Here is a 24,248-nt window from a genome sequence, read left to right as displayed (position 1 = left end):
GTCATATTGAGGACCGCCTACTCAACTGATGTCCTGCTTGGATCCGTGGGATCTCGCTCCTCATGAGAAAAGACAGGCAGAAGCAAGCGCTCATCTGCCTTGCGGCATGGAAATGGCTTCTGTGCTCTACTGTATTCTGTCGATACAACTGTATTTTATTAAAATATATCTTATTTATAGGCTGCATATCTACAGACTATCAGCCTAGGCACAGGAAGTGCATTATTGTCAATAGGGTTGGTAAAATCATAATCTCCAAAGTGACTGGTGACTACAGCTTTCAGAAAAATGTGGGGTCAAAGATATGTCACAAAGAAATTAAAATATGCACATGAAGTACCTCAAAATTATACTTAAGTACAGTACTTGAGTAAATGTACTTAATAACTCTCTGACTCTTACATTGTAACTTTCCTTCTCTATCTGCAGCATACAGCGCCGACTGTCTTTGCAGCTGCCCATCCTGCACCATGCCTATTTACCTTCCATAGGAGGGGTTGATGCCAGCTGCACCAGCCCCAACGGCAGCCCTGGTTCCAGCCCACGGCACAGACACATGCCCCCCTCCTACCGGGTAATGGTCTCTGGCCTGTGAGCTTCATTCACTCCCCCACCTGGCTCTTTGCAGAGGAGACATATATGGTTCTTTTTTTCTACAACAAACAGACTGATATCATCAGCGTATGTGCGTATTTTGTCTCGGAACAAGGAGGACAGGGGAAGAAGAGAGGGAGGGGGTGGGGGGGGAGGGGTGGGGGAGGCCGAGTATCACTCTTCGTACCTCTTCACCCCGGCCTCTCTTGAGAACTGAAACCCTCAGTCAGGAAGGGGTGGGAGGAGACAGAGTGGGCACTGGATGACCCTTACAAACTCCCACGATTCACAGCAATGTCCCCATGTTCATCTGCTCTCCTTGCCTAGGTATATACACATATGCACAGTCAAACAAACACAAACATACACAAATACACACACACATGCACAGACACACTGACACCCCAATAGCAGAACAGCTGTGGACCAGCCCTGACCTGACGTGTAGCCTTATCTGCTTCAGAGGGGATTGTCTGTTTCTGTTCCTTATCTGTTGTATGTATGTGCTTGCGGCGACGTGCGAGCTTGTCATCTAAGTATTTCACTGCTTCAGTGACTGGATATCTGTGTGGAGACATGGAATTTACAAAACCCAACAAAGGAAATCATCCACTTTACTCCCCGTCCCCTTCCCATTCTTGTGGAGACATGTAAATATCATCATTTCTGACTTTGATGTACTGTAAGCTTTGTATATGCTGTGAATGGACAATTAAAGGGGCTCTAAGTGTAGAGCAGAGGCAGGAAATTATGACCCTACAAAGAATTAGACACACGTATGAAAGACATCTGAATTGGTTTGCGTAACTGTTGATAAATTAGCTTATGGGCAACAAAGTAAGATACATCAAAGCTTGTGAGTCACAGGACATTAAGGGGCACCAGAGACCCGTTCCTCTAACTTGGAGTAAGACACACTTTGCTAAATTTGCACCAGTGGTTTCATCAGATTTCACATCAGACTTTGCATAGGCCTTTCATATTTTACAACTTGCTTAATATGTCCTCAGAAAGCATGTTATTCAGAATATTGATGCTATGCCTTTTAACAGGTCTCCAAGGCTGAATATATTAGAAAATAGAGCTAAAAGACACCACAAGAGTGTTCCACAGTTGTTATTTATGTGTGTTATATGCCAAGAAATGCACACATTCAGATGTACACTTAAAACGCAAGAGAGCACCTTATGGATTCAGGTGCTTTTCAGACAAGGCATTAGTGGCGGGCCTGGTCATATTGATCCCCACAGAGTGGTCTCAATAGACTGTTAAGATGTCCATGTGATCGAGCCCTCACAGCTAACCAGCACAGACACGGGCGACGGGGTTCATGTCAATGGCAAAAGGGCACAATGACTTCTTCGGAAGAAATAACACTCAAGAAGTGACACTGGAAAGGATGTAGGTCTACCAGTTCCACATAGTTTGGATTAAATGGTTGACCTGAATTTCCACGAGCGGTAGTAAAGACGATGAAGACACGGGAGCCTCGTGTAATAAGCCCCAACCGGCTGTAGCTTTCAGTTCCAAGACGGTGATGACACCACTGCTGGTCACAGTGATAGAGCATAAAGCACAGACACAGGGCTTTCTGTCATATCGAGTGTCAAGAAAAATCACTTCACACTTAGCAACAGTGAACATACTTCAGTTGCTATGGAAATGTAATTCAGTGCCGTTGAACTGGGCCCGAGAAGGCTGCACTGAGCAAAACGGTCATCGACACAGTGTCGTCCTTTTTTTTTTTTTTTGTAAACTGTCCTCATGCAGGAGAAAAGCAAACTGCGGACAAAAAAAGGACTTTTTGTGACGTGTGAGAAGGTTTGTTCTTAGCATATGTTTCACCATTGGTGTCTTGGTTTTTAGTTTTTAAGGCGTTTGTCGAACGCTGTGCCTGTTGTCTTATTTTGTAGCCTGCAGGACATAAATAGGGTGAAATTGGCGCTGACCCAGCAAACTACAACATTGACCACACATCTGTAAATTGTACAACGTGTCATAGATTTATTTAAATTCAACGCCTCAATGCATGGGACAGTGTGGGAACTTGGTGAAAGCTCCACTTCAGCTGGGGTGAATTTCCTCTACAAGTTGAGGTCTGATTATACACACTGGCTTCAGTCAAAAGGCCAGTCAAGGATACAGAGTCGGCGTGGGAGACAAGCTCGCAGAGATCCATCTGCTACCGGACATATCAGGGTGACTTCCCGTGAGAGCTCCTCCCCTTCCAGCCCCTGCTGAGCACAGGAGCAGGGAAACCTCGAGCACAGACCTCCAAGGAGTCACGGCTTCTCCCGCACCTTTGCCAACCAGAGAATCACGGTCACTTGACAAGTGAGTGAGAGACATTGTCAGAGGGTTGGTTCTTCCTTCAGGAGAAGAAAAACCAACTGCACATTTTATATATTACATTATATGTGATTGTGTACAATTTGCTGATACCCCGATGATGGTGTCCATGTATGGAATATTTGGTATTTGGCTTTCTCAAGACGGCATGAAATGAAATGTATAATTCACAGAGTTACCTCTGTTTTTGCAACTGTCGTGACAAATCCACTCTGTCGTTTCATCTTCTCACCTACAATTAGATTTTTACGTTTCCTTACAAAACGTGGATTTCTTTTAACCTGTTGATCAGCTCACACATGTCAATGCCAAGATTCTCAGTGGACGAACTCAACATCATCATATCGACTATGCTACTGGTTTAGCAGTTATTCACTGAGGGCAATAAAGTGAAAGTAGTAGCAACCGATCAATCCTAATAACCCACTCCTGGCATTTACCAAATTACAAAATGACTTTTTTTAGTCCATCTAAAATGCCAAATGCAGATCATCAGGTATCGTTCTGTTTTTTAAAAGATGTGCCCTGATTTTTTTTGGTTTTTAGTAAGATTCATTTCAAACCTTTTGGATGAAAAATGGATGAGAAATTGTTCAAATGCAATTGTGATAGGTCAAGGGCTCATAATTTCCTGTAATAAATAACGTCATGCCGATGGTTTGTATTTGCCACAGGTCTTTTTACCTTTTCAGTTTGCAGATCAAAGTGACATATACGTATATAATTATATCTTTGTATGTGTCATCATCAGGGTTTCTGGAGAACACGAAACATACATGTCCAAAAATATAACAATATGACGTATATATTTAGTGGAAAAAACACACAGGTCCATACTGTTACTGTTCTGTCAGTTTGATATGTGGTATCACGCGGAGTTAAGTTCAATTAAGAGTTTAAAATGGAAAACAAAACCTACGTTAAATGCAACATGTTCAAGAGGGGCAATAACTTGTTTTCTTATTACGGAAAGAATAGAGAACTATATATATGTATATGTAAAAGATCTTTACGTACATTCTCATTTTTACATAGGAGATATTTCACGAATATACCACAAAGATACTTGGAAGTCATTTTTTTTTATTTACAGTATCTGTAACTATGTTATGTACAGATGAGGTATAGATATGAAAAAGTTGTATAAAATAAGTATCACACTTGGAACACCTGAACATTTTTTTGGAGCCATTAGTTGTTATGGGGGGATTTGAATAACATTCTTCTTTTATTGTCTGAATGTTATGGACAGCCTTTACTTTTCACATCATCGTTAAATAAAGTGAGACTGAAAATAATCTTTTGATGTATAAGAGTCATTCCTGTGGTTCTCCAAAGTATGTTTGCATTCATAATCTTGATTTAAAAGCAGTCAATCAATGAAGAAATCAGTCCACAACCTGCACTTTTAAAGTTGCTAAGGGGGAAATCAGCAAAATGTCACTCTTTAGTAGCATCTAGTGGCCCTGCACTAAAATGATTAACTTCTCCTACATATATTTACCGTAGACTGATATTTATGGATGAAAGAAAAGATATTTGCCAGCTGTGATTGGTTATTCCTTGTCACATGACATGCAGTGCACGCTGCAGCGTTTCAAAAGTTGAACTATTCTTCAGTCGTCGTGCTCTGGAAAATAGATCAGTTGAGGAAATACCAAGCACTGCCCACCAGCCAGAGCAAACTTTTTCATTTTACAGCTAAACAGTACACGACAAGATGTTTCTGAAAACATTTGAGGCGAGAAATAAGCATTACAGTAACAGAATATTGATTCATATTTGATCAGCGCTGGCTAGTTTGACCATTTGGTCGGAGTTTGCGAGTGATTGACAGCTGCCTCTGTTGAATGAACAGCCAATAGGGAGCTGTCTCTCAATGAAATGACCTGTGATTGGTCAAAGTCTCCCTTTACGGGCTAGATTGTTTAAAGCCTGAAAACAGAGCCATGAGGAGGTGCAGACGTATAGTTATCTCTCAGAACACTTGAATTACAATATGCTGAAAGGTTATTATGGAATATTTTGCCCAATGATGCCAAAAATATTCTGTCTACTGCAGGTTTAAATCCAGCAGCACAATAATTGAACACATGCATTCATTAAAAGGCCATTAGTGACTTTGAGAAGGGCTGTCTCAGTACTATGATACTGACAAAAAAACAGAGTGAATGTTTTTAAAGATACTATTGTTTTCCACAGAATATGGGATATCTCATATGAGACATGGTTTCATAGTCCTAATCTGGAGGGCATAATTCAGCAAACTGACTGTGATCCTGCAGGTTGTAGCCAGGATTCTGTTTCTGTATTTAAATAAATATGTCTTGTTGGAGAGGGATCTTGTATACATTGAGATGAGCCATCTTAGACAGACTGTGCTGGGGTAAAACTGAAATTAGAGCTGGCGCTGAGGTTTTGGTTTGGATCTTTATTATTATTATGCAAGATTATTAGAGGGAATCTAAAACTGTGAATGTGAAACAGCTCAAGGCAACAGAGAAGCTTTATTTTATTTATTTATTTTATTTATTTTATTTATTTTATTTATTTTATTTATTTTATTTATTTTAATTTTTTTCCTGCCAATCTACTGCTGCTCCACACTCCAGTCCAGTAGGTGGCGGTAATGCGCCTATAAACTGGTTTGCCAACCGCCAATTAACACCAAAGAAGAAGAAGTAGAAGGACCAGGTGCTGTTGATGACAACAACATGTGAGCTCATTGTTAGTGATAGTGTGAAGCTGACAGTGCGCGCAAAGTGCCCTCAAACCTGGATGGATTACATCTCTGTTAAAAAAAGGACTTGTGCCCCAAGAAGAAGTTCAAATTGTCAGTAAACACAGAGTTGTTGTGAGGTTGCAGGCTGACTGAAGCCTGCAGGTATGGAGGCTGAAACGCACCATGCTTCTGTTAAAGGAGGACTGGAGAGCTTCTCACAAGCTTTGAGTGAGTTATAAACCTTTTGGACATGAGGGTATGGGTTGTCAGAATACCTGGTTATTGTTCGTAGTTTCTCTTTGCTTTTTTCGACATTCTATACTATGGCTTTTTTATGACATACTATATTTAGACTTTTTGATGACTTTCTGACAAACTATACTATGACTTTTTTTTAAATACTATACTATGACTTTTATTTAAATACTATACTATGACTTTTATTTAAATACTATACTATGACTTTTTTTTAAATACTATACTATGACTTTTATTTAAATACTATACTATGACTTTTTTTAAATACTATACTATGACTTTTATTTAAATACTATACTATGACTTTTATTTAAATACTATACTATGACTTTTATTTAAATACTATACTATGACTTTTTTTTAAATACTATACTATGACTTTTATTTAAATACTATACTATGACTTTTATTTAAATACTATACTATGACTTTTATTTTTTGACATAAAATGACTTTTTTTCAACATACTACACTATGACTTTTTTGTTGACAAACAATATTATGACTTTTTATTTTTTTCGACATACTATGACTTTGTTTTAATGTTTTTGACATACTTTACTAAAACTTTTTTTCGGAATAATATACTAAGACTTTTATTTTTTTTTTTTTAAATCGACATACTGTCTTTTCTTTTTTAAATACTATACTATGACTTTTTTTCAACATATTATGCCAGGACTTTTTTTAAACATACTCTACTATGACTTTTTTTCAACATACTATACTATGACTTTATTTTTTCGACATACTATACTATGATTTTTATGATTTTTTTAGACATACGAAACAGACTTTTTCTTGACTTTTTTGACATAATGTATTATGACTTTTTGATGACTTTCTGACATACTGTACTATGACTTTTTTGTTGACAAACAATATTATGACTTTTTATTTTTTTCGACATACTATGACTTTGTTTTAATTTTTTTGACATACTTTACTAAAACTTTTTTTCGGAATAATATACTAAGACTTTTATTTTTTTTTTTTTAAATCGACATACTATGTCTTTTCTTTTTTAAATACTATACTATGACTTTTTTTCAACATACTATACTATGACTTTATTTTTTCGACATACTATACTATGATTTTTATGATTTTTTTAGACATACGAAACTGACTTTTTCTTGACTTTTTTGACATAATGTATTATGACTTTTTGATGACTTTCTGACATACTATACTATGACTTTTTTTTCGACATACTATACTATGACTTTTATTTTTTTGACGTCTTTTTTTCGACATACTATACTATTACGTTTTTATTATTTTTTTGACATACTCTACTGTCTTTTTTCAAGTCAGTAGTATGTCCAAAAAAAGTCATAGTATATAAAAAAAATTGTATAGTATTGAATGTTAAAGAAATAAAAAAAAAACTCTAGTATAGTATGTTAAAAAAAAGTCATAGTATAGTATAGTATGTCGAAAAAATAAAAAATTCATAGTATAGTTTGTTTGAAAAAATAAAAAAGTCATAGTATATTACGTCGAAAAAATAAAAAAATCATAGTATAGTATGTCGAAAAAAAGACATAGTATATCGAGAAAAAAACAACAAATTGGTATAGTATGTCGAAAAAATAAGTCATATAGTATGTCGAAAAAAAAACATATTATAGTATGTCGAAAAAAAGACATATTATAGTATGTCGAAAAAATTAAAAAAGTCATAGTATAGTATGTTGAAACAATAAAAAAGTCATATTATATTACGTCGAAAAAAATTAATAAAAAGGTCATATAATATGTTGAAAAAAAGACAGCATGTCGAAGAAATTTGAAAAAGGTTTTAGGATATGTCAACAAAAAAGTTATAGTATAGTATATAAAAAAATAAAAGTCATAGTATAGTATGTCGAAAAAAAAAAAAGTCAGTATAGTATGTCGAAAAATAAAAAAATATATATATTTGCAATATGAGGCCTTCGTAAAACAGACGTATCATAGTAGGAAAAGCACAAGTGTTACTAATAACATTAACAATGGCTCTGTTCGATTCAAGTGTCTCAGTAAGTTATGGCAGTGTGACAGTGAGCCATGAATACTCCCACTGACAGACAAAAAAGAGAACAAAATCGTGTTCACTGTTGGTTAGAATTTGTGTTAATTTGTTAGTATGAATGTCAATCTTGCTACTAGACATCCACAGTTAAAGAAACACCTCCACTGTTTGCTCACTGGATACAGAATTAATTACTTTCAAGTGCCAGGCTTGCCAGGTCTTTGAGGTAAGACTAAAACACACAACACACACACACACTCATGTGGCATTACAGTGCTCTGTTAAAAATGCTGCCACTGAGTCAAAAAATCGTGTTGATCTCTCTCTTCAAAGGCAGAAAACAAAACAATGGAGGCAAGTGCATCCATGTGATACACTGGCCAGTCAACATTAAGTATCTTAATTGGTACACCAAAAGGCGCACACACAGAGCGCAGGCTGCCTACTGCCCTCACACACTGCAAAGGAGAAACAATTTGTAATGAAAAGCCTTTTTTTGAGGTCGATAAATAATTGAACTGTAAGGATGAACCCAGTGGCAAACAGGATGGAGGGGATAAGTGTGTGTCTGAGTGGGTTACTGAAAGTGTCATTGTGTGTGTCATCCATATCTGTGAGTGCACGTGTCCTGTTGTCAGAGCTTTTCTTCATCCTCACTTTCAAATGTTTTGCAGGTGGATGCTAGACGCGGTTGCAAACTGCACTCCTTGTTGAGGAGAAGCTGTGCAGCAGCTGGCTGGAACTAAATCCTCTACTGTCATTTTGTTGTAAGTAACAGACACTTTACATATCCTGGAATTTTACTTGAAGTGGTCCATTAAAGGGTCTTCCTTACAAATCAAAAAACTAAAACAAGGATTAACACCTGGCAGAGGAATTTTTCACAACCCAGCAATCTGAAAGTTGTTCTTATTAATGGGTTAAATGTTTTCTATAAAGCATCAGTGAATGATTAAGCCATTATTATTTAGCCATTATTTACAACTTACAAATCTGTCAGAAAGGGAGAATTATTAGAAAGTGGTAGTGTTCATGTTTTGGAAGTCATAATACGATGAAGATTAATAGAATTCTGTTAGTGGTGCTCACAGCTTTGAAAAAATGTAACTGTAACTTGTATTTCAAGAAACAGTGGCCTTGTTTCTCTGGCAATCCACTGACCTTACTGTGAATAGTTTTCATTGGAACTTCTTTCTACTGATAAAATAGTTCCTATAATACTTATGGTAAATGGACTTGCATTTATATAGCACTTTTCTAGTCTTCCGACCACTCAAAGTACTTTAAACTACATGTCAGCATTCACACACACATTCACACACTGATGGCAGAGGCTGCCATGCAAGGTGCCAACTTTGGCCATCAGGCTCTAATCTAAATACTCATTCACACACCGATGGCTTTGCCTTCGGGAGCAATTTGAGGTTTAGTGTCTTGCTCAAGGACACATTGACATGTGACTGGAGGAGCCATGGATTGAACCACCGACCTTCCGATTGGTGGACGACCTGCTCTACCCTCTGAACCACAGTCGCCCAAAATATGTTCTTATAATTTGGGTGAATTGAATCTTTAAAGTGACTATAAACTACTTATATATAGTGACACTGTGAAAACAATGTGACGATGTGAAAGGGTTGCTCGTAATGATGAACAGAAAAAATATTGATTGACCTTTTGGAAAATACGCTTATTTGCTTTCTTGCTCAGAGTTAGAGGAAATGATTTCTCATGTTTCTATGTTAACTATGAAGCTAGAAATACAAGTGAATTATTCACTGAGCTCTAGAGGTTCTAGTACGCATATTTTTTAAACTTTAGAAGAAGCCAGTCTAGCTGTTTCCCCCTGTTTAGTCTGTAAGCTATGCTGAGGTAACCACCTCCTCTAGCTCCATAGTCAGCTACATCATGAAAGTGGTATTGATCTACCCATCTAACTCTTGGCAAGAAAGAGAATAAGCATGTTTCCAAAAATGTCATATTATTATTATACCCCTGCGACAACGTAGTCGGGTGTATATGGTGTCCTTCCGCATGTCCTTACGTCCATCCGTTCGCGTGTCACTCTTTCGTTTCCGGAGCAGAAATCGGAAACTATTTAACTTGGGAACTTCAAATTTGGTATGATGGCTGACAGTGTGGTCTAGTCCTGAGGAAGGTGAGCTAATAACAAGCTAAATTGTGATCAATAGACTAATTCCATTAGTTCCAAAAAGGCAAAACGTTTGGCCCTACTTTAGTAGGTGTCAAGCACTGAGTGGGGGGGGTTTGTGAGCCATGCTCACTTCTGCCTTGTTTCTTTAAGCAGCTGATATTCTACATGACTCTGCAGGACAACTGATAACCTTGTGATGGCAATAATTGTTGTTCATAAATCTCAGTGGGGAATCAAGTGAACCAAAGCTTTTAAACCCAGTATGCCTCTGCTGCTGCTTACTGATTCAAAGATAATCACAGAATTTTTGCCGAGCTGCTTCCATAGGAAGAAACGCTCCAGTGTGTGTAAAAGCGTGACCTTCTCTCATGTCTCAGTGGGATCATGCTGTGCAAATGGAAGGCGGGTTGATTAAGTTGACCTGGACGTCAGTGGAAGGGAAGCGTCTGTGTATCCTCCTTCACATGTGGTGGCTCCGTTGGAGAAAGGAAGGCTTGGTCGGAGACGAAAACGGCAAGTTCCTTACCACGAAAAGTCTTAATATACCGCAGGAAGCATTGAGGCAGAAAAATACATACACCCCCTTACACAATAATAATGTGCACTGACGTATGACTCATTCACAAACTACAGCAAGGCAAACCGTGCATACATACATAGATATACACATGCAGCACACTAACAGTACAAATCTTACTGTTAAAAAAAAATATTTCTGACACATTCTCCATCTCAAGAAGGCTGAAATGTCACAATTTGTATTATTATTTAATTACAACACTACCTATATTGTTTAATTAATGCCATTAAAAAAGAGCTGCCAATTTCCATTCAAATCAGACTATTCGCCCAGGAAAACCAACACGACTCCAAACCATAATGATATATTCATTTACAGTATTCCCTCGTTCAAATCCCTTTCTACGGCAGTGTTTCTGAAGTGCCAGTAACCTTTTGTCAGTGGTTTATTACCTGTGCCACTGGTCACCATTCTCCCCATTAATCTGCAGCATTCAAGGATTTTCCGACATGCCTTCTAATCCCTCCTCAGTACCACATTATGGCAATCTAACCTCATCAAGACGAGTGGTCAAGGGCACACTGGAGAGGACATTTGAGAAGGAGCATATGCCCCGTGTATTAGTATGCTAGTCAGAGCAAAGAGCCGAGAGAGCTCCTCACACGGATGTGTTGATGAAAAATCCCCAGCAAAGATGATCATTCATGCTTAAATTGAAATATCACTGATAATGATTCAATAATTACATTATGTTATATATGATGTGGAAAATCCCCTTGATATATGGCCATATTGTCCCAAAACCTCATTTCACTGTTTGAAAAACAGCCCTTTCCTGGAGGAGCGTGTGCGGTGTGGGTTGACTGATGCCTCCAATACATACCAGGATACGTGATTAGAGAGAGAGTTATGGCCAGTAGTTACAATCTCCTGCAGGTAAATTTATGGCTGACGTATAATGACGGCACACTCAGCTAAGCCCGTAGTAAATCTAAGACCTAGTCTTCCTCTGTCCTTGAGAATTCCGCTCAGTCTCCAAAAGCAGGTTGTACCTTAATCTATTTAAGCTGCTGTGTTCAATAACTGGACAGTCCTGCATTGATTGATCTTAATCTACTGTAATGTTTAAAGTCTTGCCTGTAATGGACCATCTACGACTCATGTACACTTACTGCGAACAATATTCAAATTCATGTAAAGTGGGAAGTAGGTTCCATTGTTGTAAGTGCAGATTGATTTGAAAAGTCTGTATTACCTCATAATAATAATAATAATAATGTAACTTGTAAGGTTAAATAATAATGATGTAAAATAAATGCAGATTTGATTGATAAGTTTGTCATAATTGTAATTGATTGAACGACTCGTGCAAGTTTCAAGAGTCTGCGAATTGTTTTTCATACAAAAATAAATGGAAACCACCGGCTGCCTGGAAGATGTAAAAATACATTAAAGGAGCTCTATATGATATCCAGAGCATTAATATAAATTATATACTGTATTTGCTATGTAAAGATATAGTGGAGTAATGTCTACTTGAGCAGAGAATGATGTCACTCTCCCATTATGTGTGTTGTAATCCGAGCTTCTCTGTGCTTTGTTTACATAGCATGCAGCCGCCACTCTGCACTGCTTTCATACAGCTGATAACGCCATCTCAACCGACGACGTTGTTGTGGAAGCGTAGCAACCACCCTCTGGGTCCTCCCCAGGTAAACACTGTTATTGATGTCAGCACTGTTGCCATTGTTTTCACTGTTAGCTGCGAGCCGCCGGTTCAGCTGTCTCCATGTTGAGAGCTGTGTGCAGGCAATAGAAGTGCTCCCAATCTCACATTTAGCACCTGAAACAGAGCAACATGACTTGGATGAGATTGCCTGTAGTATACACGGTCGATACCCGGTCGAGCTTTCGTTAGGGGGCCGCAGGTTTCCACCCGGCGCTGCTGCACCGCGCACATCGACTGCAAACAACTTTAACGTTATGGTTCAAAATAGGCACTTTTGCTTTTCACTTTGACACCAAATCCTCCGCCATCGTCTTGTCTGTCAACTCTCTCTCGTACCGTGTGTGAAATCGGACTCCTGCTACTCTGCTGTACGGAGCAGACACTTTGACTTTCAGTTTGTATCGTTCGTCGTCCGACTGTGTATTGATAACACGCCAATGATACGCGAAAATGAACTAAATGGGTTTTATTTCTATAAAAACAAGCAAAACGACGGTGGGGGCGGATGGTACATAATGTAATCGGTGCATTCCTGAACACCGTGTAACGCAGACTACCAGGGCAAGCCGAGTATGCGGCCCTTTAAGTTATGGCTCTGCTACACACTATTCATGTTTTGTGATCTTAAGTCATCTTGTATTTAAGAATTTTGTGATTTTACAATCAGAACTTCATTGAGAGACCAAAGACTTTTTAACTTTTGGATATAAAAAACATTTAATTAATTTGTCAGAAAACAAATACACACCATACTTGCCAGTGCGATTAACTTCCTTAATTTGTCACTGAAAGGCATCCGTTCACCATATAAATGTTTACTTGGACAAGTCTAAATATGCAATCTGTACAGATATCCAGCAGCGTTGTCTTCTCTGGATCTAAAACACTTTGAAGTGTCTAAGCAAAATACCACCCAAGGGTCATGGTGTTTTCACCATCTTGCTTCCACCCATCAAATCTGTTCAGCTGTGTGCAGACAGACTGCGGGGCATGTGTGCTGTGGATTTGTCCTGCGACTGACCCATGACTTAACTGGCTGTCACAGGGAGTGAATGGCTTGCCAGCGAGCAGCTGTGGCCTTTGTGCCAAAGTCAGGCCTGTGGCCCTCAGTCCAAGTGTCTCTCTGCGTGCGAGAGACATAATAGTGTCACTGTTGGTGGTGCTAAAGAGCCCGTTTGTTGATGTTGAAGATTTTGACAGAGTGGTCGGCGCTGGCGCTGGCAAGCTGGACCCAGGAGCTCTCCTCCTCGACTCCACTCTCTCCGTCAGTCTGTCCATCCATCTTGTTCTCTCGACCTACTCGGCCGGTCCTCGGCCTCCAGCGGAGCCTCTTGACCGTCAAAGCGTGGCTTTGTCTGAGAAAGTATGTGTGATGAAGGGAAACGACTCTGGATGACAGAACAAGCATTAGACAAAATCCAGACAAATACCGGTAAGATATTGCTGTGTCGTCTTTGAGCTGCAGACTACCAGTAAGATATGCCATGTCATCTTTGAGCTGCAGACTACCAGTAAGATACGCCATGTCATCTTTGAGCTGCAGACTACCGGTAAGATACGCCATGTCATCTTTGAGCTGCAGACTACCGGTAAGACACGCCGTGTCGTCTTTAAGCTGCAGACGACCGGTAAGATACGCTGTGTCGTCTTTGAGCTGCGGTCTACAGATAAGATACGCTGTGTCGTCTTTGAAGTGTTCATGTTTTTTTCCTTCGGACGCATGCAAGTAGGCGGGGGCAGAGAGAAAAAGAATCGCCAATCCTGCTTTTGATTTCGATGGCTGAAATCGGATGCTAATTTTGATCAATCTCCGCTTTAGAATCAAACCTGTGATACCCCTAAGATATAATATATCCTTTAGGCCTATATTGTTTTTATAAGATTATCAGTGAGTTTACTTGGCACGTGTGTGTGTGTGTGTGTGTGTGTGTGCGTGCGTGCGTGCGTGCGTGCCCAGATGTATCGCTCTCAGAGCCAATTAAAGAGCAGGCGAGAAAGCAGGCAAACGAGTATTGAAAACGTTTCAATTCAGAATCCATACCTCATCTGATCGGCTCTTCTTATCGGCCTTTATAGAGACCACCAATCAAATTATGTGTGGTTGTGAGCAGCACTGAAGCCAAACGCTGAAGCCTTCTGATACAAATACACAACAAAGATACCTGTCATCAATTCACTTCCTGAGCTCTACAGACGATGACTCACACACCCATGTGGGATACAACGCACACAGAAATACACACAAGTACCTGTCGATGCCTCGCTGCTGCCCAGCTCAAAGGAACGCAGCCGTTCAAATCAAGCAGCCTGCTGCCTTTTTTCTCTCCATACTACATAACCGAGAGCTTCTGCCTCTCACCAGCTATCAAACTGAAGCCACACTACTGTTACCGTGACACACTGTCATTTACATCTTCTGCCAGTGGCCATTGGAGGCCTTTCAAAGTCGCATACTATGAACTTCAGCTGAACTGTGTGTGTGTTGTAAGGATACGAGATGTCCGTTTCTCCACAGCTGCTCCAGTCGTGTCCTCCAGCAGGCTCCTGGCCAGGGCTCCACTTGTACAGCAAGATCCTGCCGCACTCCAGGCCAACTGCAAGCAGGTAGCTGTGGAAAACACACAAACACACAAACTTGGCTCAAACCCTAAGGCAATGGCCTAGAAACAAAATTGAAATTGTGCAAAATGTTCTTTCTTTGACTCCACTACATATTTTAGATACTTTAAACAAATTAAATTCCACAGGATTAAAATGTTTCATCAGGGGCTTTAAAGGATGAATCTCGTTATACTATTACAAAATCTGTATTTATATCAATTCTATCAAGGAGCCCACTAGGCCCTGACCTAAAGCGATATTGGTGCATTGTAGCTGTACTAAGTATTCTAATATCAAATGTGATGTTGAAGTCAGACTTCTGCGTCGTGCCTACACAATGATCTGTGATTTGTAGACTCGGCATTCCCGTAGCTCAGCATAGATTGTGCTGAGCCGTAGCAGGTAACTTCTTCTCTACTTCTTTGCGCCTTAAAATAAATACAAACAACTTTTCATTTTTAAAAGCTAATTATTCTGTAAACAAATTCAGAGTTCTTTGTCTATTAAATGATAAATTGTATTTATATTGTATTATTTATATGATAAACTCATGTATTTGGTATGAAGCTAAATAAGTTGCAAAATGATTGAGCTTGTAGACTTGATGTGAGAATTTGTAGAACAAAAATCTGAACACATGAATCTATCACACACGTGAGCTGAATTTGAAGTCAGACAAAAACAAAACACATGAGACCTTATTGAAAAATGTGAACTTGTATGTTTCCCTCAGAAAATGTTCACACACTTGTTCTGAATTCGTCACAAAAAAATATATTCACAAATGTATAGATTAATATTTACATTACTACAATGACAGTTGCAAACTGGTAATCCCACATTTAATAATTTTTTTTTTTTACCCGAGTCCATTTTCCAGTAAAACCACAACTCGGTGAAAACATCCTCTCCAATCTGTCACTGCAACTTCACAAATGTGCTCTCCCACATCACAATGTAATGAATCTGCGCACCATGACTTTTGCAACATTCCTTGCAATAAATGTGTTGCAAAACTCACTTGTAGCTGTAGAAGTGAGAGACCAGAGAGGGGGAAGGCCAGTGGCTCAGTGGCGCATGATGCCAAAAATTGATAAAGTACCCGTATCATTGGGCTCATAAAGCAGGCACAGTAGCATTTCCTTTAACTCCGCCTCTCAGGCCTCGTTCCAGCCTCGGTCTGGGTCTCATTCACATGAACGGAGGAAGGGAAATAACTCTGGATTCAGCTATTAGTGCATTCTACAACTTTTAGGGCCTAATGATTTAAATAAGGGCTATTCAAGTGTTTGTACTGGGAAGTTAGCATCATAGCTAGGCTACTTACTGTTAGCATTTAGAAGCCAATAGCCAATCAACCTGCTCTGCTCGCTCACGTCCACAGTTACAGGTGAGTTTTGCAAAAGACATGTCACACGGATTCATTACTTTGTGATGTGAGAGAGCACATTTGTGAAGTTGCAGTGACAGATCGCGAGGTTGTATTCACCGAGTTGTGGTTGTACTGGAAAATGCGATCAAGTAAAAAAGTAAATGAGTAAATATTGGATTACAAGTTTGCAGCTATCACTGTATTTATATAAATATCAATCTACACATTTTGTGAATATTTTTTTCTGTGACTTTGCATTCAGAACACAGGAAGTTCACAATTTTTCTACAGGCTCTCGTGTTTTGTTTTTGTCTGTGACTTCAGATTTTAATTCTACTAGTTCTCATAAGTCAGAAACTCAATCAATTTGCAACATATTTACCTTCATAATTTGGTTGCTGAGCCATTTTAGTCATTAGGTAACTCATGTCCTCAACAGAACAGACCTTTTGCCTTAAAAACTATTTCTGGGTAATTGTTTTGTCTTCTCTAATTAAATAAAATTAAAAACTAAAGAGTCCGGCAGGTTATTGGTTATTTGAGGTTTTTCCAAAGCCCAAATCAAATAGCATTTACATAAAATATCCAATCACTTGAAGAGCGTTAGTATGACTGATGATGTGTTTTAAAAGGACTTAAATAGTTTATATTTCAAAGTTTTGGCACCCTCATCTTGGTGTGAGCTACAGAGACACTTTAAACCCTATTATTTTATAAGCATGCGATATTTTAAAAACAGGATTAGGAACTATTTGAACACTGACTGTACTCGTCCTGTTACTCAACGACACTACTAACTCGTAATTTGCTGTTCGTCTTAAGTTTGTGACTTGTCTGTTATGTTTTTAACTATTTGCTGTTTTGTTTTTAGGTCTGTTATTTGTGATTTTATGTGTGAAACTTTTAGGCTGGAACCATCCTGGATAAATAAAGGTTAAAAAAAACAATTCTGTTTTTAATTCTTTGTAGTGTGTTTTCATTGTACAGAACTCAGAGTTTCAGATTCAGTAGAATTTTCTAAACTGTTCGAAACAGACAATGAAATAGATATTATCTTGGTTGGTCACACTTACTTGTAATGTTGGCCATAATACAAAATAGAAAATATGCAGGTGTCTGTGTGTGTGTACCTGTTATCAGAGCAGAGGACTGGGCAGAAAGCCACAGCAGTAGCAGAATCTCCCACATCCAAGATGGAAGAACATGGTTTAATCTCAGGAGGAAGCACGGAGTCTTCAGAGTCCTCTAAACTGCACGGCCCCCACACTATCACCTGGACACACACACACAAACTTGTATGAGCAATCAAAATCATTGAACCAGTCAAGTTGTAGTTTACATCCATTTCTGTCCAAAATGTTATCACTTCATCATTTTATCCTATTAGACATTTGTGTGAAATTGTAATAATTAGAATGTGAATTCCTGAGGTATGGTCACAGTGACCTTGACCTTTGACTAGGGCTGCACCATTATGGCCAAAATGATAATCACGATTTTTTTGATCAATATTGAGATCACGATTATTTACCACGATTATTTATTGACTTTAGCGACAAAATATTTGTATTGCACTTTAACATTTAAATAAACACAGCACTGCTTTCACTTCAATGTTGTGCTACATTCCTGCTAATATACAATTATGGCTGCACAATGTAGGGAAAAAATGACATTGCAATCCTCCTACACTGTGGCCATCTCTGACTCGTAGAGTGGTCCACTCTGGACTGCAGCCACAACACTCAGGAAAGTTTCTCACAGGCTGCCACTGTAGGGTGCACAGCGGTGGTATTACTGCTCCCCAAAAGTGAAGCCCAAACATCTCAATCACCCCCTGGTGGCTGGTTATTAGTTTAGGAATCGGTCGATTTGATATGCAGCAGAGTTTTCTATGAGCGGAGCACGTATTTTAAATGTCAATATCGCAGGCGATCATGTTCATTTAATTGTGGGAAGCCCAAATCTTGACCGGGATTAATATTCGATTAATTGTGCAGCCCTGCCTTTGACCACCAAAATCGTTTGTGCCAAATTTGAAAAGATTTCCTTCAGGCGTTCCTGAGATATCGCGTTCACGAGAATGGGACGGACAACCTGAAAGCATAATGCCTCCAGCCACAGCTGTTGCCGGCACGGAGGCTTAAAGATGCATTCATTACATTACTACCTTAATGTGCAACCATCACTATATCACCCTAAAAGCAAAGACTTACCTTCTTGTCCCGACTAGATGTCACAAAGTAATTGCTGTCTGGGCTCCAGTCACATGCCCAGATGATTCGGCTGTGTACGGCCGTGTCTTTCCCTGTGTGTGCATACAGCGAGAACTGGGGCTCTGCATGGATACAAACACAAACAAGTACAGAGATCATTATAAAGACTGAATTCAAACTCAAAATGCTATTCTCAATCCCAACACTACATATCTTCTGTCACACTTCTCTGACACTTCTTTTTTGATGACGGATGAGCTGGTAGTCAAAACTTTGTGTCATGATTATTGCAGCACGACATCCGCATGTCTCGATCTCTACTTCACTGCTCTGCAGCAACAAAAGGCTATCCCTGGCGACAAATAAACAACCAAACAAGACAGAGAACCTCATTCCAGCCCTCCATTTCAGTCAGTTTTGGTTTATGACCTGCTGCTGTTTATTTCCCCAGCCTAAGTCATTTCAGACCCCAGATTGGTTTTCCCCAGAGAGCTTGTTTGTATGCTGGTGGCAGCCGCCTGTCAGCGCGTCTACAGCAGTGTTGCTCTACACTGGCACTCACACACACACACATAACCGAGCCGTCATGTACACACAGCTGAAAAACCAGTGTCGCCACTAAAGTCTGACTTAACCACCATGTCGTGTCTATGTGCTCCCAACATCCTCTCAACCGAATGCACACATATTTGTGGGTGTGTTGTTTGGGACACACAAGGCGTTGCACCTTCTTCCATTAACACACTCATCTGAGGACAGTGAGGGGCACGATGGGCTGTTCAGGCCGATCTCACAGAAAAATGGAGCCCAGAAATAGACAAAGTAGAAGAAAGATGAGGTGCGTTCAGTTGAGACACAATAAGCGAAATACATCAAGAAGATAAGAGAGCAGCACATACAAAAGGCTACACAGAAAAAGAAGACAAGGAGGGGAGGAAGGTAACAGTGTCTCCTTAATGACGATGTCTGGGTGCTTGACCCATGATGGAGAGGAAGAGGGAGGAGGAAGAGGAAGAGAGGAGGACGTGGTTAGACAAAAACAGGTAAGAGGGAAAGAAGAGACAGAAGACGTGAGAATGGAGGGAGTCAGTTTGTTTGATCAGCTCTGACTTCGTTTAACCTTCCCTGGTATGGTCTGGTCTGTGAGACTGTATGTGTGTGTGTGTGTTCTTCACAATCACCTTGAGTGATTCAGCAGCCAACCAGAACAGACGGGACCCCCTCCCCTCCAAACCCTCCACCGCCTCCCTTCCTCTCTCACAAACACCACCCGCGTCTCGGTGCAGTCCACCATACAGGCAAACAGGAGAGTGCAGGACTGCTTAGCCTCTGCCGGTGCCCATTAAGACCATTGTGAGCTGCCAAAAGAGCCGTAAGATGCGTTACCAGGTGCAGGTGGGAGGTAATCCTCTGGGCTTAAATGTCATGTTCTGCTCACCTCGAATGCAGGATCGGGTTATTTGTCTGAGTCAAGGTGCAGAGATGCTCTCATATAAACAAACTCTCCAGGAGCACGCTGTTGTTTACAACAGGGGCCCTGCAGGAGGTGAGTGGAAAGTGGGGATGCACAAATTCCACCTTTTTCTCTACCAACTCAGTACATTGGCCAACAGAAGAACTGATCTGATATTAGTGCCTATTTTTTGTTGGTTTGTTTCAGACAGTTTATAACTGTTTTATATAATGAAAGTGGCTGGGAAACAATGTTTAATGTGGACAGCTCAAATCTGGCCAATACCCAATCTGGGCCCATATTGATCAAACCTCTAAGAATTACACTTAAGAGTGCTCTAAAGAGTGAACTTTTTTACTCCTACTTACAGCAAAGTGTAAGAGTAACCTTTAAAGTGATAGTTTGGGTGTTTTGAAATGGTATGTATGAGGTACTTATCCATAGTAGGTGTATTACCTACAGTAGATGGCGGTAGGCACGCCCCCAGCTTGGAGAAACAGACAGGAGTACCGACACCGGAGCAAAGCAATACAGTTCTGTGGATGGGGACGGCAGAAAACTGTATTTGAGCCACTCAGTTTAAGTGTACGCTATATTTAGAATATATTCACCGCTTTATCTTGCCGTCAGACAGCCCTTTCCTTCTCCTTTCCAATGGGGAACTGAACTGAAAATGAAACATATCTATGCTCATGACAAAACCGTATAGATAAGTTTCAGTTCAGTTTGCCGTCGAAAAATATTCTAAATATAGCATACACTTAAACAGATATAAATTTTTTTAGGTGGCTAAAATATGTGTATATATGTGTTTTTTTGCCGGCCCCGTCCACAGCACTGTATTGCTTTGCTCCGGTGCCGGTCCTCTTCTCCAAGCTGGGTGCGTGCCGACCGCCGTCTACTGTAGGTAATACGCCTACTATGGATAAGTACCTCATACAACTCCACTTCAAAACACCCAAACTATCACTTTAAGAGCAGCTCTCAAGTGATCACATGTATGTTCAGAGCAGGAATAGCCAATCAGAGACGAGGATTACTTTTTAAATCCGTACATTATACTCTGCACTGTTATTATGAAAAAAGTTGCTGGGGAGAGGGATGTCTAGAATTCCCTGCTAAGCCTGCTGCCCTCCGCGACCCAGCCCTAGATAAGCGGTAGCAAATGGATGTTATTCTGCAATATGTGGTTTTAAGCTTTAAAAGGGGGTAGTTTTATTTTTTTTAAATCTCTAATCCATGTTGTTGAATTAACATCAAACAATAACATATACTGATAATATATAAAAAGGGATTAACAAATGGATTGAATTATAAGAAAATGGCTGCAATGGAATCTGGAGCAGGACAGAAATTCTCATGATAGTAGAGGAAGTACGTCAGAGAAATTATATAATAAGGGGAATTTCATACCACATTGACATGTGCAGACAATGAGGATGAGGTTCTTGTTTCCACCACAGACAAAAGAAAGTGGTGTATTAAATGTTCAAATCAATTGCAAATAGTTATAGGCTATAATATGAGAAGTGGAGTTCCACAGAAGTATTTAGGGGTTTGGCTCTAGAGAGGATTTAATTAATTTCTCAGACCACGTGGATACTGACAGTGGTGACCTTCCTGAACAAATCTGTTCCTCTAACCATTAATGTCACCACCACTGAGTTAAGACTAGAAAAGGTCAAAGGTCAAGCAAAACAAGACTAAATGAGTGATATAGAGCTACAAAGAGAGGCTTTTAGATTGATGTTTGCAATATGTCAAAAAATAACAAAGGTTGTATTGTTGTGGGTGAGTCTGCATCTGGTCCCAGGAGCCTGAAATCAAACTAAAGGCCGAGAACAAGCCACTACACTACCGATATGTTTGCATTTCCTTAAACAATGGTTGCACAGCTTTAGAAGTGTATTTCCAGCATTGATAGTTTCCTTCTTCATCTTGATACTGACATGATATGCACACAAGCACAGTTTTGATGAGCTATCGCAATCAGTTGCAACTTTGCCATAATGACAAGCCCTCTGGTAATAAATGAAGTTGAATACAGGAAGGCATCTGTTGTATTCTGCGTAGTTAGTGTCCCTCTGAAAGCCCTTGTAAGCCATTTAAAGCTTTGCTGCACCTACTATCCAAAGTATTACGTGCAATAAAGATATTAATGTTTGTTATAGGGGGGAAGTTAGTGCAACTCAAATTGTGGTCAATTTACATAAATCTGCATCTGTGGTTTAATTTAATAAATAATCTTCTTTTATTAGCTCCTTTTTGGACTACTCTCAGTTGACGCATCACTTGTTTGGCTCTTCATAGTATTAATTAGGGGACTCCTTCTAATCAGGCCAGCTTGACTTGGAATTTGATTTGATTTGGAACAAATCTGCTCAGTGGGTTTACCTTGTTTTAATTAATTTGTTTTAGGGAGCTGGCGTTGTCTGCCAGCAAGGCTCCAATATTATCTCTTTGTCTTGAAATTCATTCAAACAAAATTTTTAATCAAGCTAAATTTATTTGCAAAACACCATGAAAAACTATTACCTCATCCTGAACTGTACTGCATTAGAAAGAAAAATAAATGATACAGTCTTTTTAAGGTGGAGCCACTTAGTGACAACTCCTTCCACTCTCTCACCTGGACTTTCAGGCATAGGCAGGTTCCGTCTCCATAAAGACCAGGTGCGATCACGGGAGACAGCCAATAGGAGTTGTGCATCGGGGGAGAAGGCCATCTGGGTGACGGTAAGGGTGTGGCACGGTAGCGTCTGCAGCTGACGCCACGTAGCTGTACTCCACAGCAGAATTGCTGCATGCTCAGCTTTAGATGCCTGGAAAGACGGATTAGAATAGTTTATCTACAGAGAAAAAAAAACATCATATTGAAAAAGCATCTTGAAACCATAGACTGTATAGAGACTGTATATGAAGATGGACGACATGACAGCTCCCCAAATCAGAAGCCAAAACATCTCGATCGCCCCCTGGTGGCTGGCTGCAGTATAAGTCATAAATCTGGCCCCCTTCATGTTTGTGGATGGGACATGGACCAAACTAAAAAGTCAAAATCTAAATTTTCCCAAAGTTGGTTTCTGTCATTTTAGGAAGTTCAAGTGTTCATTTTTTTGATATGTTGGGTTTTAATGAGTTATTTGATGCTATAAAAAGGGGGTGAGACGTCATGATTGACAGCTGCTCTGAGTGAAGTAGTCGCGGAGCCGGAGGCTTGAGACGAGCCAGAACCATCACGAGTCTGTGTAATAGAACATGTGTCAATTTGATCATAAGTGTAGTTATAAAGATATTATGGTTAGTTGTTGTGTATTTCTAGCTGAACAGCTACCGTGGTGCTAACGTAGCAGCTAGGTGGCTCACGCTAACAAGCTGTGGCCGTGCTCGGCTCGTGATTGGCTCTGGCGAGCCCGGACTCCAAATGATGTCAAAATCTCAAGATGGCATCTCCTGTATCCAGGATATTTTGGCTTCACTTTTGTACAGTGGGAGGAAGTGGAGACGCGTAATTATTCTATATATACAGTCTGTGCTTGAAATCCATTTGTTTTCTTTGTCTTTTACTTAACTATAACTGGGTTATACACTTATTTCTGCTTGTGTTATACACTATGTCCCTTTTGTCTTCCTGTAACACATTTTGGCTCTTCTGTGGGTTGAGGGATGAGGATGGCTGTAACAGGGAATAAAGGGGAACATAATTGTAAGGAAAGGAAGGAATAAAGGAAAGAGGTGCAGTGGAAACAGCAAGTTGGAAGAAACAGGAGATGAAGGGAAAAGCAAAACGGGAGGAAAGCAAGGTGAAAAGGCTGGTGGGTTTGAAAGAAAGAGATTCAAATTGAAGCGGAGTGAGTGTATGGCATAGGAAGACAGAAACACATCTGTGATGGCTAACAGCTGTGTGTTTGTCTGCAATCAAGGTCGGGACAAGGTAGGTACTATCAATACCTGACTGACTGTGTGTGTGAATATGAGAGTATGCAGAGTAAATATGTCATGATGCTCTCCCCTCTCTGATATGATGCTCTCCCCTCTCTGATCTAATGCCCTTTGCTGAGGGTGTGTGTGTGTGTGTGTGTGTGTGTGTGTGTGTGTTTGGGGGGGAGAGGGGTATGTGGCTTCGATCTTATCACACTGACCTTGCAGGCAGACGCCACCACCGCCCTGGAGCTGTCTGAAGCAAGACAGAACATCTCAAAGCCGTGGCCGTACCTGGAGGAGACAGACGAGGACAATCACGCAGACATTAATCATGAACA

The 24,248-nt window shown here is 39.9% G+C and overlaps 2 protein-coding genes and 1 long non-coding RNA gene across 3 annotated transcripts in view; 2 read left to right on the top strand and 1 right to left on the bottom strand.

Annotated features, from left to right (window-relative positions):
• The window catches only part of gabbr2 (gamma-aminobutyric acid (GABA) B receptor, 2), a 210,646-nt gene extending 206,405 nt beyond the window's left edge, over positions 1-4,241 (top strand). Inside the window, exon 19 of the mRNA XM_037794380.1 lies at positions 430-4,241. Within this exon, the coding sequence (XP_037650308.1) occupies positions 430-595 (166 nt within the window). The 3' untranslated portion in view covers positions 596-4,241. The remainder of the gene's footprint in view (positions 1-429) is intronic.
• Positions 4,242-5,665: 1,424 nt separating this feature from the next.
• Positions 5,666-17,828, top strand: LOC119503484. Its single transcript, XR_005210330.1, has 4 exons — positions 5,666-5,893; positions 8,615-8,707; positions 14,860-14,948; positions 17,458-17,828. It is a non-coding gene; the product is annotated as an uncharacterized LOC119503484 (long non-coding RNA).
• Positions 13,035-24,248, bottom strand: part of elp2 (elongator acetyltransferase complex subunit 2) — a 37,087-nt gene continuing 25,873 nt past the window's right edge. Inside the window, exons 17-22 of the mRNA XM_037795302.1 lie at positions 24,129-24,201; positions 22,616-22,808; positions 18,534-18,655; positions 17,448-17,590; positions 14,839-14,952; positions 13,035-13,699 (exon numbers count right to left, since the gene is read on the bottom strand). Of these exons, the coding sequence (XP_037651230.1) occupies positions 13,507-13,699; positions 14,839-14,952; positions 17,448-17,590; positions 18,534-18,655; positions 22,616-22,808; positions 24,129-24,201 (838 nt within the window). The 3' untranslated portion in view covers positions 13,035-13,506. The remainder of the gene's footprint in view (positions 13,700-14,838; positions 14,953-17,447; positions 17,591-18,533; positions 18,656-22,615; positions 22,809-24,128; positions 24,202-24,248) is intronic.

Source organism: Sebastes umbrosus, chromosome 15, assembly GCF_015220745.1.
Source record: "Sebastes umbrosus isolate fSebUmb1 chromosome 15, fSebUmb1.pri, whole genome shotgun sequence".
Lineage (NCBI taxonomy): Eukaryota > Metazoa > Chordata > Actinopteri > Perciformes > Sebastidae > Sebastes > Sebastes umbrosus.
Note: the sequence above shows the minus strand (reverse complement) of the source record. Positions and strands in the feature narration are given on the sequence as shown.